At 40.1% G+C, this 17,684-nt stretch overlaps 1 protein-coding gene across 17 annotated transcripts in view; it reads right to left on the bottom strand.

Moving 5' to 3' along the window:
* FBRSL1 (fibrosin like 1) overlaps nt 1-17,684 on the bottom strand; it is a 739,850-nt gene that overhangs the window by 110,826 nt on the left and 611,340 nt on the right. For 15 of the 17 annotated variants that reach the window (XM_039504497.1, XM_039504484.1, XM_039504491.1 and 12 more), the window contains one exon: nt 12,394-12,447. The exons of the other annotated variants lie outside the window; for them this stretch is intronic. In XM_039504497.1, the coding sequence (XP_039360431.1) occupies nt 12,394-12,447 (54 nt within the window). The remainder of the gene's footprint in view (nt 1-12,393; nt 12,448-17,684) is intronic. 17 annotated transcript variants of the gene reach the window in all.

Raw genomic sequence — 17,684 nt, 5'->3', positions numbered from 1 at the left:
CAGCCCTTAGTTCCTACCTGGTACTCTTCATGCTAGGAAAGCTTGTGTTATTCACAGAGCCCAGAATTTGTAAACTCACAGTCAACAAGCATTTCCCTTTGGAGATGCAGCTGCTCCTTTGGATAACTCAGCTACCTTGCCAGTATTTCACATGCTCACTTTCAACAACACCTTGGGTAAGTGTAGTTTCAATTCTCTGCTTGCAGAAGCTCGAATTCACTTTAAAAAATGACGTTCGTCATGAAGTGTGCAGAGAGTGGGAAAAAGAAGCACCACATGAAAAGGTGGGGAAAAAGTAGGGGGAGGGAGCTGGCATAACCCAGAAAAGAGTTGAAAATTATTTAGAGAGCACTTGGGCTCTTTTCTGCCCACCTCTTCATCATTAGCACTGGAAGCAACACAGCTGTCTAATGGCAACTTCAGGCGCCCATGGGCCAGCGAAGCAACATTTTCCACACTTAAATAACACTGAGCTGATTTAATTACTGCACTTAATAGTAACAAAAGATGTCTCAATTTAATCTTCAAACGGCCCTCCAAGATCAAAACACAGCTGGCTGGATAACAAGATGGCCTAGGCCAGCAAACAAGGAGGGCCAATTTGTTCAAGAGCCACATCCACTCCTTAGCATAAAAGGCCAAGGAACACTTGTGCTGCTGAACAAATCAAAGAAAGCTCCGCTCCTTTCCCCCCATCCTTCCCTCCCTCCTTCCCACTTTTGTTATACAGAAAAAGGCAGCTGATTCATTGGTGAAGAAATGCAACATGATAAAAGAACAAATGATGTTTGGGAGAGAAAAAAAGAATTAAGAACCAAATTTTTAAGAGGTTTGTTTTTATAATCCTCAGAGATTATTAAGAAAGAGTGAATCAGATTAAAATTGCACAGGGACAAAGGAAAGTCTCTACCTCTATTATTTTCCTTTCTGTGCTGGACAGAAGGAGACAGCTCATTAATGAAAGCCCCCAGGATATGGCTCTTGTAAGGAACTCCCAAGTGTGTGTGTGTGTGCGTGCGCGCGTGCGTGCGTGTTGGGGGGAGGGGAGGTTGTTGGGGTTTTTTTTGCACGTCTGTTTGGGTTTTAAAGGAGAGAGAGAACTTTGGATAAAACAACCATTTATCTATCTGAAATTTTCCAATAATTCCTAATAGGGGGTAGCCTTTATTAAGAGGGAAGTGTTTTTGTGAAATGCTTTTATTTTCATTAGTTTTTAAGCCAAGTTCTCCTGCTGATTTATTAACCCTGTGACACAGTGGCTAGGTCTCTCTCTACTCCCTTTTCAGGAACATTAAGACTCTGTGCAGTTTCCATCAGGTTGTGTCTACACTACAGATCTTACAGCGGCACAGTTGTACCACTGTAGTTGTGCTGCTGTAAGGTCTCCTGTGCAGTTGCCCTATGCCGGCAGAGCTCTCCTGCCAGCATAATTAAACCAGGCCTAATGAGCAGCAGTAGCTATGTCGGCAGGAGAGCATCTCCCACTGACACAGCACAGTCCCCACTGGTGCTTTGGTCAGCGAAACTTTTGTCCGTTGGGGTGTGTTTTTTCACACCTCTGACCAACAAAAGTTTTGCTGACGAAAGTGCTAGTGTACATGTAGCCTTAGAGTGTAGCACAGAAGCATTCTGAAAGGTTAACTATGAAAACTAACTTGCCAGCCATTGCCACATTCCTGCAAGCCTCTGAACAACCACCACCAAAGCCCAAACACACTTTTATTTATCTATGATGTAGTTTTTCCAAAAGACCCATCTAACAACTGCAGGTAACTAGACACATCTGGCCCAGTTTTTTTATCTCACTTACGCTGGTATAAACTGACAGTAATTCTAGTGCAGTCAACTCCACTGACGTCCATCTGTTGACTTCTGTGGAGTTCTGCTGGATTTACACCATTCCAAGGGAGATTACAGTCTGGTCCATTTGTAGGTTCTTCTCTGAATGGGGAGTTGTGACTACGTGACTTTACACTCCCGCTCTTTCCCAGGCTTTGTCTATATTAGGCTTTCTTCCTTAAAATGTCCCACTGTTGCAGCAACAGTGAGACCTCTTGTGTAAGACAATGTTGGCCACCAGCATTTTAGCCACTGTGTCCTCTAGAACTGTTCTGAACAGGGCTAGACGAGATGATGGTTAAAATGCTGGCAGACACCTGGCTCTTTATGTAAATTAGTGCTGCCACCACGGCGAGTTCTGATGGAGTTGTGCAAATTATGGGCCAAACCCTATCGTTCATGGAAGTACCTGCAACTTCCAGTGACTTTGCTGGGAGCTGCATGTGTTGCGTCCAAGGGAAGAAATGGGACTTTTAAACCCCCGTGGATCTCCACCACGTTGGTACGAGTGAGCATCACACAGGTTTTAATTTATACTACAACTTGGTTTCAGAATTGTGTTCAGACCTTGGTAGGGGATTCATGATTCCCATTAGAGTGGCTGAGCCATCTGACTTTGCTTGCGGAGCAGAAATGGGGGTGCTCCAATACAATTTTCAAATTGATTTAATTTAATATGCTTAAGCCATATGTGCAACCATTTCCCCAATCAGTATGAGCTCTGTGCTAGTGTGGAGATGCCTTTGAGAGGTCCTGCTGCTGAAGTTCAAACAAGCTAACATTTACACATTTGTTTTGTTTTTAAAATGACAGAGATGGGTGTATCATGGACAACTTCTTTAATTATAATTTACAAGTGCAATCAACTAAAAAATAACTAGCAAACATATTCAAAGACTGAAAACCAGCTCTGCTCAGAGGACATTGGCACTCAAAGAAACTTTGGTTCAGTTTTAAACACCAAAGCATCAAGGGTGAAATCCTGTCCCCATTGCAGTCAGCAGCAAAACTCCCATTAACTTCAGTAGGGCCAGGATGTTTGAGCCTGTTTAGACAATTGATTAACTACTATTTCAAAGACACACCTTTTCGTGGGATTCCCAAAGGCCTTTTGAATTTTGACTTAAATGCTTGGATTATTTTTACAATTCCAGTTATGGGTTCTTTTGTTCGGAGGGAGTTAAGCAACACAAAGCACACAGCAAGAGAACAATGGACGGTATTACCATGCATGATTTGCCTTTAAAAAAATCCTCTCTCTTTTCACAAAGTTATAGATCCAATTTCAGTCTTTATTATTACTTTGCCATTTAGGAAAGTGGCTCTTCATTTTAATAAAGGAAATGGAGCTTCATATTTCATCAAGTGCTAAAATACTCCCAGTAATACAGGAGGCAAAAAAACCAAAGCAAACCAAACCAAACAGGGAAAGGCTGTTTTGTTAGATCCTCTTGCTGCCCCAAGTTCAAAGGGAGATGAAAAGATCATATTTTCCACACTTAGAAAACCCTAGTCATTTTTAAAAGCAGCAGAGAGTCCTGTGGCACCTTATAGACTAACAGACGTATTGGAGCATGAGCTTTCGTGGGTGAATACCCACTTCGTCGGATGCATGGACGAAGCGGGTATTTACCCACGAAAGCTCATGCTCCAATACGTCTGTTAGTCTATAAGGTGCCACAGGACTCTTTGCTGCTTTTACAGATCCAGACTAACACGGCTACCCCTCTGATACTATTCAGTTTTGGGATTGATCCAATTGATGCTAGGCTGGATGGCACCTAACCACATCTAGTGAGAACATGGGGAGGACTGTTTAGCTCCTTAAGAAAACCCAAGAGAATGCCTCATCAAAGCCATATTACGTTTCACTCCCCACCAAACTCACGAAACTCCTAGGCCAAATTCAGAGCAACACTTAACTTAAATGCCAAGTAAGTGCGTGTAAATCAGTCTGGGTCTAAGCTGCCTTAGACCCCTGATCTTGCACCATTGAGATCAATAAGACTTTTGCCATTGATTTCAACAGGAGCAGGCTTTTAAATTACATGCTGAATAGCCTGAACACAGCGTAAGAAGTGTGCATGTGTGTCTACCTACCCTTTTCCACATCCAGCTACTAGTAGCTTCCTCTGCTACCTTCTTCTTTTCTGACACCTTACTGTCTAAGTTATACTGATTTAAGTCTTCTTTGGACACTGTAATTTACACCACTGTAGGCATCAGCTCTGAAACTGGCACTCTGTATCCACTGACAAAATACAGCATCTACCTCAAACTCTCTCTCTCTGAGTCACTCCATCTCGTGTTATAATCTTTGTGTTTATCTCAGCATTTGACTAACTCTCCTCTCTTCCCCTCCTTACTGCATCACCATAACGAGTTCTGCAGCAACATCCATATTGGCAACTTTATTGATTCCCTGGTCTACTTCTCTCTTTAAAGGATTTTGTGGTATATCTAAAAAGATTGCCATATAAAATTAACTGTATCATAATTGATGTTGAGGGGGACAAGTTAAATCCAAACCCTGAATCAAAACTAATTAAACAAAAGATTCAGAGAGTGTTGTGCAGTTTTTACCTTTGAAAAAATTACGATTAAAGGCCTGCATTGCCACAACAGTTCACTCTTACAGTGAAGTTACTGTATTCACTTCAAAATGGAAATTCTAATTAGTTTTGTTGGCTGGAACTTCTGATATATGGCAGCATTACTGAAATTGCATTTCTTGTCTAAGCTGACCAACAGCTCTATTACTTTACAGCTTTTTCTATTAGCCCGTCTACACGCCTGCTGAAGCCAAATTAACAAGATCCATGTTTACATATGGTTCTTGCTGGCATGGAGCGAACACGGTTTTGTAAAATGGTTTATAACACCACTCCATCCCTGTGCTTTCTGGCCAGGGAAACCAAGTTAGTTACAACCTGAGACCACACATCATGTTTAAACATGGATCAAATGCAAGCATAGGCAGGGATTTACTACAACATGCATTGAGTGGTAGATCTTTTTGTTTAGAATTCTTGTGTACGGCATCCATGCTGCAGAACATGATATTGCATTAAGAAGATCCTCGCAAAACCAGGCAGCTCTGCTGTGGAGCCCATGGGGAGAGCTAAGAAAAGTCTTATGAGGCTCTCAGGCCTACACTGCGCAGTGGAACACACATTCACCTGTTTCTGAATTCTCAATTCAATGCTGGCAAATGCAAAGTTTCCAGTTGCAAATGTTCAATCTTTTAAACCAGAAAAATTATAGTCCCCCTGACAATGCTGTTTCTTAAAAGCAGTCTCTGAAAATCATGCCCTTTTAAGGCATCTCAAGCTGGGCACCCAAGAGCAAGTCACTTTTGAAAGACCTGGCCAAGGGTCCTATTATAACAGGCCATGATTACCAAGGGAGCCTTTTGTGTTATTTTCTATGCTTGGAAAAGACACTCAATCAAGGCTCACTAAGGGTACGTCTACTCTACCTGCCGGATTGACGGATAGCGATCGATCTATCATGTAGCCACGATAAATCGATCCCCGATCGCTCTCCCGTCAACCGCTAAACTCCAGCAGTGCGAGAGGCAGAAGCAAAGTCGACGGGGGAGCCGCAGCCGTCGTTCCAGCGCTGCGAGGACGCAAAGTAAGTAATTTTAATTCGATCTAAGATACATCGACTTCAGCTACACTATTCTCGATCCCCCCCAGTGTAGACCAGGCCTAAGTGCTCTCTCCTACATTCCAAGACATCCACCTAAACTGTACATGCAGCTTGTTTGTGTCTTTGCATTTCCAAGCTCTTGGGGGCAGGGACTAAGTTATGTTTTTAACACTCATACCTGGCCCTGGCTATATTATAGGACTTTGTCACCTATAGATCTCAAACAATTTTGAATACAAAGATAAGTTGTGTTATCCCAATTTTACAGATGGGAAGACTGAGGCACAGAGAGCTGAAGTGACTTGCCCTGCATCACATTGCAGGCCGGTGGCACAGTTAACAGAACCCAGGTCTCTTGACTCTCAGGTCCACTGGATAATGCTGCTTGTGTATTTTTACAGATGCACAAAGCTGTGTAGTAGATCTCTGGTTAGTGTTAAACGAGACAATGTGCTAATTCTGAGATTTTTTTAAAATACATCACATTCTGAATCTTGCTAAAAGTAAAAATAATAGTAAATGGAGCTTGTAGCCACATAGGAGAGAGATTTATACTGAAACACCAGAATCTTGACATTTCCAGACAAATTTCAAACCAGACCAAAAAGAAAAAGAGGAAAAAACAATACAAAAAAAGGAAAAGATCTTCTTAAACTGCCATTTAAATCTCTCAATTCTCTTGCATGCTATTCCTAGGAAAAGGTTTTAACTGTGATGAAGGGAGCTGTGAGATACAGAAGCACGATATGCTATGTTTTCATGATTCTTTTCATGTAGCAGAGAGTAAAATCCTTGCCCTTCTCTCTCTCCTTGGGCCATTCATATTTCCCAGGTAATGTAAAGCCGTTCTCGCACCGGGTGGCCCTACTCTCCCAGGATCTTAAAATTTAATTGTCACAAATCAATTCCAGCCTCGATCTCCATACTGCTATTCCTCCCCTCCCCCCGTCCCTTCTTCTTTAAACTGATCGTAGTCTGGGATCCTTTCATGTTGCTAAATTCATCTTCAGATACACTGCCGAGATAACAAAGAGGTGGCAACACGCATTGCTTGTTGAAACCACTACGACGAGTGGACACCTGGCCAGAAGGCTGGCCTAAAAATTGTAATTGTGTATGTGTGCATTCATGCCTATTTTATTTTATATTTTTGTTCAGCTGGAATTAATCAGGAATGATAAACACTGTTTGTCTCCTGGAAGCAGCAATGGGGGAGATGAAATATGCCTCTTAAGCTTATCAGCTTCAGTGCCACTGATGAGAAAGCTGGCTTCTAAGCCCTGGGATAATGGGCGTCCTTTCAGGAAGGTATCAGAGGTCTCAGGAGGCGAGACAACACAATGGTGTGACCTTCAGCTAATAAAGCCAACCCTAGAGTCCAAAGAAGCTTGGGGAATATTGACAAAAGTTCATATTTACAACAGCCTGGATTCCTTCTAGACACCATTACCAATTTAGACAGCCAGAGCCAACACACACACACAAAGCCTATCTCTTTTCCTCTCTCCCTTTCTCCCCCATGCTAGCTGCAAAAATGAGTTGGAGCATGGCAATTCTTCGCTAACAAGGCACTGAAACCACAACCCTCCCTCTCCCCCATCAACATCTTTTATAATAGAGTTATTTTTTTGACACAAAATAGAATAAAAATTTGCTTCCCACCTCACTACATGGTACTGTCCTCTACATAAGAGGGGGAAAGGGGGCCCCTGGTATGGATTCTCAGCGCACCATCATATCAGCATATCTGCTGATACGTTTATAATGATCTAAAGAAAAGACAGCCAACTTATTTAAAAACAAGAACAATTTTTTTAAATAGGCTCTAGCAATAAATGCAATCACCGTTAGAATTAAGAAGCCAGAGCTCTTGGGGGCAGGGACTGACTTTTTGTTCCGTATTTGAACAGTGCCTAGCACAGTCGGATCCAGATTCGTGACTGGGTCTCCTTAGTGCTATTGCAATTAAAATAACTAATATTAATAATAATACAGACCTTGTCCATGCAGAAGATGGAACTGTGCTAGCCTGGCTGTTTCTGGCATCTCTCTAAAATTTCACAACAGCACGAGGGATTTCGATTCTGTCCCACCATCGTGAAAAACATGTTACCTTAACTGTTCTATAGATACTCTCTACTCCCCTAACAATCAGGTAGCCTGCCGAAGTTTTATCTTTGATCTCCTAATCATCATAAAAGCTGTGACCAAGTCCATTCACCTGCAAATGCAGAACCTTATTCCCTTGATAAAGGATCTACCAGACATTAAAACCAATATAAAATGAATCCTAGCCATTTTTTAATTTCAGCATATCACCAGTAAAAGGGAGAGAAAATAAAAGCCACTTAAACTTCTTTCCAAATATTTTTTCTACCACAAAGGTGACTATATCTCTGGTGGTCTCATTAACAGCTTCAATATGTAATAGGAGACATCACTACACAAGTGTCTGGAAGATGGAAGAAGAAAACTCATGACATCTCCACACAACTCCAGAGCTAATAAAATGGCTCATTTATATTTCATTCCTTCCCCGATGGGATCTATTTAAATTAACATCTACACAAATAACACTTCTTCTCTGTTTACTATGGACTGGACAGCTCACAAATAGTCCTCCAAATCCCTCTAGTCACTGCATAGTAACCCCTGTATAGTCTCCTTAGCCATTCAATATATACTTGTTCTCAAGAGAGTTCAGGAGATAGAGCTGGGCTGTATTAAAAGTGGCCCAATTATACATTTATGCTGTGTTTATTGTTGTCCCACAAACAAGGTGACTGGTTGTATGAAGACTCTAATAAAAGATGACATACGTGGGCGCTAGAGAGCCCAGGGAATCGATAACTGGAGAAAAAGCCTTCCGTTTAAGGTCACTGTTTCAAATCTGGCCTGGTTCTATACTGGCTGTTTAATGGCTTATCTGGCATGGCATAAATCTAGTTCCCAACAGATAGTTATCCATATCCCCAGTGTAGATGCACTGGCAATGCTGTAGTTGCACTGGCACTTGAAACAATGACCAGATTAGCTGCCCTCCATCCTCACTCTCAACATTTGCTGCAGAATTATTTGTACTGGTGACAGAGGCGAGGTGACAAAATCCACGATAATACTAATTTAGGAGGAGCCGCACATATCAGTGAGGATGGAGAAGTAATACCAAGAAAGCTAGCGAGTCACACATCAGCAGAAAAATAAAATCATATTCATCTTGGTAAAATGCAAGCTTAAATAGCTGGGAGAAAATAATCTAAAGCCGTGATATTCAATGTGAAGAAGAAACTCGGAAAAGTGAGATGTATTAGGTGGTGGAATAATCTCCTGTGTGAAGCAGGGAGTGTTTCCTTGGGACAATTAGAACTGGACTGGAGAAGGCACTACATGATATGCTAAAGCAGACAACTCTGCATTAGTAGGGGGATAAACCGAATGACCGTTGAGATATTTTAAATTAATAACTTCTATGACTGAAAGGAGATGTTGCAGCAGCTGGTATAAAGGATTCAGACCCCACTCCACACACTTGGAGCAATGTATAATGAGGTGACATTGACAAATATGAGGTCGGTCTTCTTTTTATACCACTCCTATTACTGAGGCACTAAGTCATATTCCTCCCTCTCCCCAGGTTTTAGAACCAAATTGTTTATTTTCTCTATTTTTTTAGGGCTTGCTGTCATGGGGGGGACAGTGGTGGAGAGGATGAAATGCTGTCAGAGCAAGTGCTATCACCACTGTGAAGACAATGTAGATCCGGCCTTTGGATATCACAAGGATACCGTTCTGCCAGTGCTCTGTAAGCAGTGTATATAGACCTACATCTTTGTTAGGATACGGACAGCCAGCATGTGCACATGGTTTATTTCAGCAGTAAACGAGAGTCCCATGCTACCCAGGAAATACACCTCCCAAACGGTGTGGCACAATTACAAAATGCAGCAATATCTATGGCATCTTTGAGACAAGAAAGGAAATAGTTTAGGGTTCAGGGATTGTTAAGAATAATGGATTTAATATCAGCCAAGACCAAGCTTGGAATCCAGAGGCAACTGTTTCCCTCAGAGTTTCTCCTGACTGACTGCTAGGCATTTTACTAAAGATTTCTCTTGTGCAACTGCCTGACTAAAATACAGCACACCCTTACCATAAAGCCCTTTGTTACAACATCTTTGCTATAAAGCTGCAAAACCTTGGCTCCCAAGTACATTAAATCCTTATAAACCTGCCTTCATTTTAACCGTGCAATATTTCAGCACACAAAGCGTTTCTTCTGAAAGATAGCACTTTAACGAGGAGAGGGGTAAAATATATAAACCAAACCTCATTATAGCCTAATTTCTGGGAGATAAGCAAGCTGTTATAAAACGAAGCCATGGCAATCGCATTTCATATGTCTTGATGGTTTAACTCTCTTAAAGAGCCCTGGCCACACTGAGGATGAGGTTTTTAAAAAAAAAAAAATGTTTTGGGCCACAACTTGAATTTCGGCTCTGCTGTCAGCTACATATTATATGTTTTATATACTGTCACAAACTGTGATTTCAAACACTGCTGCAGCTTAACAAATGACCTGTCCACTGGAAGTTAGGAGGCTGATTACAAGTTATTATAAACACACATATCCTTAAGCCTTGTCCACATGTGGCTTTAACTATGCTGGTACAGTTAAAGTGGCAACTACCCACCCCCCACTATATACACAGTTATATCAGTATAGAACGTCAGTGACGTAAAATAAACGTTGTCAGGTATAAACTGCCCTTATACCAGTATCACTGTGTCTATGCTAGGGCTTTTACTGGCATAACTATATTGGCTAAAACTAACCCCCTCAAATCACACGCTTTGTTGACAACAGTTATACCAGTAACATTTTTAAAGTTTTAGGCCTTAGATTGTGAGCTTCTCCAGCCAGAGACTGTCTCTTTTAGCACTGGTTTGAGCATTGGACTGCTAAACCCCGGGTTGTGAGTTCAACCCTTGAGGGGACCATTTAGGGAACTGGGGTAAAAATCTGTCTGGGGATTGGTCCTGCTTTGAGCAGGGGGTTGGACTAGATGACCCCCTGAGGTCCATTCCAACCTTGATATTCTGTGACTCTATGTCTGGATAGTGCCTAGCACATGGATTCTCAATGTGAGGCTCATAAACAGGTGTTAAGGAATATGACCATGTTGCCCTTTTCATATTGCAAAGTGGAAGGAGATGGAGGTGGGAGTGCCAGTGTGAGAAAGGTTGAACATACTGTGAGTGCTACCACTGACAAATACATAAGAATAAATATCTAGGCATTTTAATATTAGACAGCTGTCCTAATTATATAAACACCCCTCCATCCTGATAATCAACAAGAATGGTGAAAAGACAGAAAAAAGTCTACAACCTTTTAAAAATGAGTTTCTGGCATATTAGGATGTTTTTTAAAATGTTTACTGAATGCGGAAGTGTTTTGTTTTTTTAAATAGGAAAATTCAATTATTTTCCATAAAACATCAAAAAGAAAAAAACGAGTGAGCAAGCAAACATAATAGGACAAAAATCTTCTTTCAGAGAATGAGCTATTTGCCTACCACAAAGAACACCCTGAACTACAATGGTTTAGAAGACTCCAACCTTTTTGCAGTTTTAATTTAATCAAGAAACCATCATTGATTATAATTCTTCTAGCCCAGCCTGCTGACTCTCACGGCTGAAAAGAAAGCTTAGCGATGATTAGGTATTTACTACAATCGATAAAGAAAATAGTGAAAGATTAGTGTAAACGTAACTGGAGAGGAGAATGGCTTAAAAAAAAAAAAGCCAGGAAATGCACTTCATTCCGTCTTTGATTTGCAAAGTCAATTTATCATCAGAAGATGGGAACGTAGCAATAGTTGAGGCACAGTCAGAAAATTAAACCAACCAACCAATGAAACCCATGAGGTTCTTTTGTTCCTGGATGTTCTGTTTTGGACAATAATGTAGGACGATCAGAATTTCAGAAAAGGATAGTCTTGGTTGCTATCACATGATCTGGGTCAACAGCAGGGTGAAACCCTGCCACTGTTACTATAACCAGATTAAGATAATTATTTCCCCTTATCTCCTTGCTATAGCTCATAATAAATGAAATTCTGGACCGAAGGGAGCATATTTTTCCTGACTGATCATTAATACAGGTTTCAGCACTAAATACACAGCTCTCTCTACAGTAACAGACAAGTTTTTGCAATTGCAGCTATTAGAAAAGACCTCCTAGGAGGATGTAAGACCCCCAATATTCTGTTGAGCTACAGAATTAGAAGCAATAACCTGGCTTTGAATCCAGTCCCCATATACTTTCCCATCTTCGAATTTACTGACGAGATTATCTCTACAAAGCCTACAGTGAAGGAACAAGAGATTTTTTCCCCCTTAAGTCACATGAGACTTATCCAGCTCATAATGACATTGCCACAGGAAAAGACTGTGGGTTGGACAAGTTTGAATCAGTCTGTCAGTGAAACTGACAAAAAACATCACAGAAAACCTAGTGTTAAAGTACACTAGCATGTGTCTTCCATTAACTCAATGTTTCTGTTTACTTTCATAAATTTTTCCCCTTAACCATACAATTAAATTGGTAAAAACTATTATTGGGTGCAGACGCCACTTCATTTTACAGCGTTCCATTTTCGTTTGTTAATGATGGAGAATTTGGGGTTTTGGAAGGCTGACCTGGGGCACGTGACAAGCCTGTAACAAGGCCCTGAGCTAACAAGTTAGCCTTTAGCTGCCATGGAACTGTCAACAGAGCACTGGCTTGGAGACAGACAGAGAGGAAGAGCAAAAGACAGAGAAAAAGACCAATTCAGCGGAGAGAAACCAAGCTAAATCAGTCCCAAGTGCCCATGTTGGAGAGACTTGATCTCATACCTTGCTTGTTATCAAGCCACTCCTGATACGAGGCAGCTCCAGTTCCGTTGAGGTCTACAGACAAAACAAAAAGTTTCATTCATATCAAACACAAATAGTAGAAACCTTGTTTAAATGGCAACCTTCCTGGAGCAGTCTATTATCTGTGCATGGCCCTAGTGGTTTAAATAGGCAGTGCTGTGTCGCATCAACCCAGGGTGGCGAGTTTCTTTGTCTTTAAGGGTAAGTGCCTGGCACTGTTCCTCCAACTCTGCCCATCTGGTTCCATGCTGGTGAGGGGCTAGGGGATGGAAATACTGACAGAGAGAAGAGGGGTACGGAAATGCCATACTGGGTAGGTTCCCCAACCAAAGGAACACTGGCATACAAAATTTGTACCGAGTGTCCCTTTAAGGCCCACAAACATAATAAATCAGTGGTTCTCAAACAGTGGTCTGGAGAACACTTGCTTGTAGTTCGTGGAAAGCTGGCAGGTCCCAGGGTGCTGGCTCTCCTTTTGGTTTCTAGCCACTGTGTCACATTAAAGAAACTAAAAGTACATTACCATATTTTCCTAACATTACTTTTCCCAATAAGCAATTGCTGTAGTTGCCAAAGACGTTATTTGATCATCAGTGGGAGGGGAGATGGTCCATGAGACACTTACTCTATTAAGAGCTGCCTCACACAATGAAAAAAAAATGGTGGAATCTCTTATTAACTGTCGTAACAACCAATCTTTAAAATAATCATTATTAGCAAGTATCAGAAGGGTAGCCGTGTTAGTCTGGATCTGTAAAAAGCGACAAGAGTCCTGCAGCACTTTATAGACTAACCAAGTGGGTATTCACCCACAAAAGCTTATGCTCCAATATGTCTGTTAGTCTATAAGGTACCATAGTACTCTCTGGCCCATTATTAGCAAGGTTCTAAAGGCGCTCCCATATCAGCATGCAAAGTGACAGAACCCATATATACATGGGGATTCTGACTATATTAAATAACATGGTTTAAACTCCTTTATAGCAGAACCAGGTTCCAACATTGCTTAGACACAGTGTGAACAGATTCAAGTACGGGTAAAAACCCCAAACTAAACAATGTTCCTATATGTTTTTCTACCTGGACATAAAATTGTTTGGCATTCACACCAGCAATCTAAACCATATTATAATCCAATTCATCCACAATATAATCTGAATGGTCCTTAAAACAAGGTTGTAAAACACATCCCACAAGCCTGTGTGAACCAAGGCTTTTTTGAGGCCTGTATGCATAGGACACCTAGTTACTAAATACAGGTAGTAACAAGGTTGAGTCCAGACAAGGTGCACAGCAGGATTCCTCACAGTGTGAATGTTCCATGTTTAAACCTTGCTCATGAGCAGGACTGTAACATGATTATCAGGCTGTAGCTGGAATTTAACTCAGCTCTGCTATGCAAATGGGGCCATCTAAGCATGTCAATTGTCTCAACCTGGTCACACTTAATATGGCTCTAGTCGCATTGGTGAAAGGACCTCCACTAGCATAGTTTTAACTGTAGTTATTAAATGGCTGCATACATAGGATTTAACGTTAACACCCCATTCATCCCTACTATTTCAGTCTAGTTGTCAGTAGATATACAAGACAGCAGTGGGCAAATCTGTTTACAAAGGCAACCTCACCGTGCAGAAGGGATAGGAAGGCTGCTCTCCTAGACAATGATTCCCAAACATCAATTACATTTCTGCCCCTACAAAATTTGAACAGCTCCTTAAAAACATAACGCTCTGCTATTCCTTGTGTGTACTGCAAATGCAATTCTACAAAAGCTTAGCAAACAGCTGGCAATGGCTCCTGGCACACACACACACAGAGATTCAGACTGGATTTATAAGGTTTCGCATTCAGCAATACTATTTAATGAACAAAAAGGAAAAATTTAAAGTTGCCCCAATGTTTATGTTGTGTAAATCTGAGATAATAGATCTTCTCCCTAATCCTAATGAGGTCTTCCCATTAAAATCTTTATTAGCTTCTAGCTCAGCATATTGCCAAAAGGCTCGTCACAGTTTCCCTATCGCTCAGTACCAAGATCTGCTTTAACTTTTACAAATAGCTCTGAGATATTTCCCAGCTTATCAGCATTGCCAAGCAGGCTGTCTTATCATTACTATTGCAGATAAAATAAATGAGCTCGGGATGATATGAATAATGGCATTTTCTGTAGGCTCGTTTCCCATTACATCTTCAACAGATTGTAGATCTAAACTTGAGCACACAAAAAAGGAGAGGGAGAAGATTTATTTTAAAATTTACCTTTGTTGCCTTAGTGTCTAGCATGTATTTTTAAGCTCACATGAAAAGAGCAGGCAATTAATTTTGAAAGGGACTAGAAAAGCCTCAATTCTCCTTCTCTGAAAATCCCCAAATGTACAATTACTTCTGGGACATTTCTTCAGCTGCATTTGGTGGATAGTGGCAAGGACAGACAACACTGCACACTACCTAATAAAGCCATCTTCATTAGTATCTTCCTTTCTCTAGCTGCTACGTGTATCAATCGGACTGGGAATTGAAATTACTAAAGGCAACGGAATTCTATCTGAATAAAAAGACTGGGCGACAGAGGTCTCCAAAGCTTTCTTGTGTCTGATTAGACTGTGTACATGTGGCACATTAATAGTACAGGGAGAGTTTAACACAGCAAAAACTAGGGCAATAAAGAGATCAGAAAGCTGAAAGACCAATACATCTCTCAGTTTTCATGCCAACAAGCAGGGAGGTCATATTCTGATAACCACTTTTTGTCTGGAATTCACTACAGGGTTAAATGCTTTCCCATTCCCCAAATTCCTAGCCATGTCACAGCATCAAGGTTATCTATTATTGGCAGTGACAGGTGAAAATTAATCTCCTAATTATTTCTTGCTGCATAATCTGCACTGAAGAAGTAACATAAAGGGATTACAGTGCACCATCTATGGAAGGCTTTTCTAGGGAACCAATCATATAGTGGGATAGGAGGCAGGTGTTAAAGAGGTATTTGTGAAGGATTTCCAACTATTCCGCAGACAAACTACATTACGGCTTTATAACCTAGAGCTTCGGCGTGAGGATCCACTTGTAGGTGACTTAATGGCACAGTCTTTATTCTGTTGTTGATTACTTAAGGAAGAATAATGATTTGTGCATGTGTCTTCTGGGCAGGAGAGCGTTGTGTATCAAATGCTGGAAAACTATAACTAGTCACTGCAGGAGTGTGGTCCAAGTAGAGATTTAATTTTCCCCACAGAAGCACTATGAAATTACCAGCCTTTGGCTGCAAATAACCATCCTTTTCTCCCACACCACTTAATACAAGATAAAAATTCTTGTAGCTACTTGGGACTACAATCTAAGTCAATGATGAGATGAGGCTGGTAAAGGTTAGCCAGCCACACTTTCAATAATATATAAATGATCCTTTGTAACACGCTTTCCACAAAAACACAAACTAAACTGTGTGCTTTTAAAAGTTAACATTTTAAAAAAAAATCTCCACTTTACAAGCTAGACAGGAAAATCTTTGACTTCAATGTAAAAATCTCAGTTGTCTTGAAATGATGGAGTTACAGTTAACTCCATCACTTCAACTCACTTTGCATGTGCACAAAAGCAGGTTTTAGTTTTAAAAGACCAAATGTTGTATTAAGTGTTAGCCTTTTCAAAGCAGCCTTAAAAGCAGAACAGGGTGGTTTTTTTAAGCTTACTTTCTATTGCAATTTATGCCCTAATAAAAATACTCATATTTAAATAAGGAAACAAACAGCACATTTTTACAAAAATCAAAAAACACTATAATGTCATCTTTTGACCTTTTCCCGTTGGTGACACATGACTGTGGTTTTGATTACCATCCCTAAGCATTGTTGTCTTGTCAAGTTCCTTCTCCAGCTGATAACACTAAGATTTCGAGCCTCTCTGATGGTGGTGGTGTAGTTCTTGACCTTTGGTACGGGCTTCAGAAACTGCAATAAGTCCTTCATCTAACCTCTCAATGTTGAAGCCTGGCACTAATTTGCATCTTTTCAGAAAAATCAAATCCTGTCCCAGCTTTGAAAATAATGTATTGATCCAACAAGCATAACCGCACTGATTTAAGTATGAATCACCTAACTTAGGACATGATAGGTAGATTGAACAGATTGTTGGCACTTTAAAGAAACACAAAATAAAACGATCATAGTATAGTAAAGTTATCAGTTTCTTGAAACTGGGAGCCATGCCTGAATGAAATATTGTACTGTACTTTAATAACCACAGGGTGGCATACAAAATATGAAAAAACATTATCAAAAAAGTTGTAAGGAGGGTCTGGACTTCAAATAAGGCAACTGCAACTTTATTTCTAGTAAAAATGGTTTAACTACACAAATCACATAATTACCAAAATCACCACTAGGGGTCACTATACTGCCTTCACTGCTTAGAATTAGCAAGGTAACATTGGTGGTTGTTTTTGAAATAAAAATAAAACTTTAATGTGTTTTTATCTACAGGAAAAATACCTGATACTTTTTTTTAACAAGCTATTTAAAAACCTATTGGAATTGCCAGTATGAGTAGGGATGTTAAATTAGCACTCAAATGAAAAGACTTCCCCCATTAGCTATAGAGTTCTTCTGATTCTTCATTCTGTTCATCTGCAGATTTAAAAAACTTTAAATCCACATGTAATAGCATATATAACATTGTGATGGGATTTGAAAATCTAGACTAAGGGTTAAAAGCTCTATTTAGAATCTGAATATAAACCTCTTGAACTGGTGAGAATGGGGAAGGGTAGAAATGAATAATTTCCTTATTAAAATAATTGGCAGTGAAACTTTAAAAATATTTAATTATTTCAACAATTATTTTATTCCATAGGTGAAGTTCAGGTCTTTGGAGGTCCTGACTACTAGGACTCTGAAAACACACATCCAGCAAACTGGGCATATTAAATCAAACAAGATTATGCATACATATTTTTGATTTAAAGACGTATTAAAATTTTACCCCTATATGGGTAAAAACACTTGAGTTTACATCACTAAGATTAGAGATTATCTTTTCATTCAGATCGAGCTACCACAGATAAACAAAAATAACTTAATGAGGGCTGTGACAGAAGTAGAATCTTTTAATGTTTAATCTTTGGCATTAAATATGTCACCCAAAATTAATGACTGCCGTTTCATATTTTTTGAAAGTTTTAATTTCTTAGTAAGTTACCAAACCTCTGTAAATGTAATTACTCAAAAGAGAGATACCCCAAAAAAATCACAAATATGCCAATTTTACTA

The sequence above is a fragment of the Mauremys reevesii genome, linkage group 18 (assembly GCF_016161935.1).
Source record: "Mauremys reevesii isolate NIE-2019 linkage group 18, ASM1616193v1, whole genome shotgun sequence".
Lineage (NCBI taxonomy): Eukaryota > Metazoa > Chordata > Testudines > Geoemydidae > Mauremys > Mauremys reevesii.
Note: the sequence above shows the minus strand (reverse complement) of the source record. Positions and strands in the feature narration are given on the sequence as shown.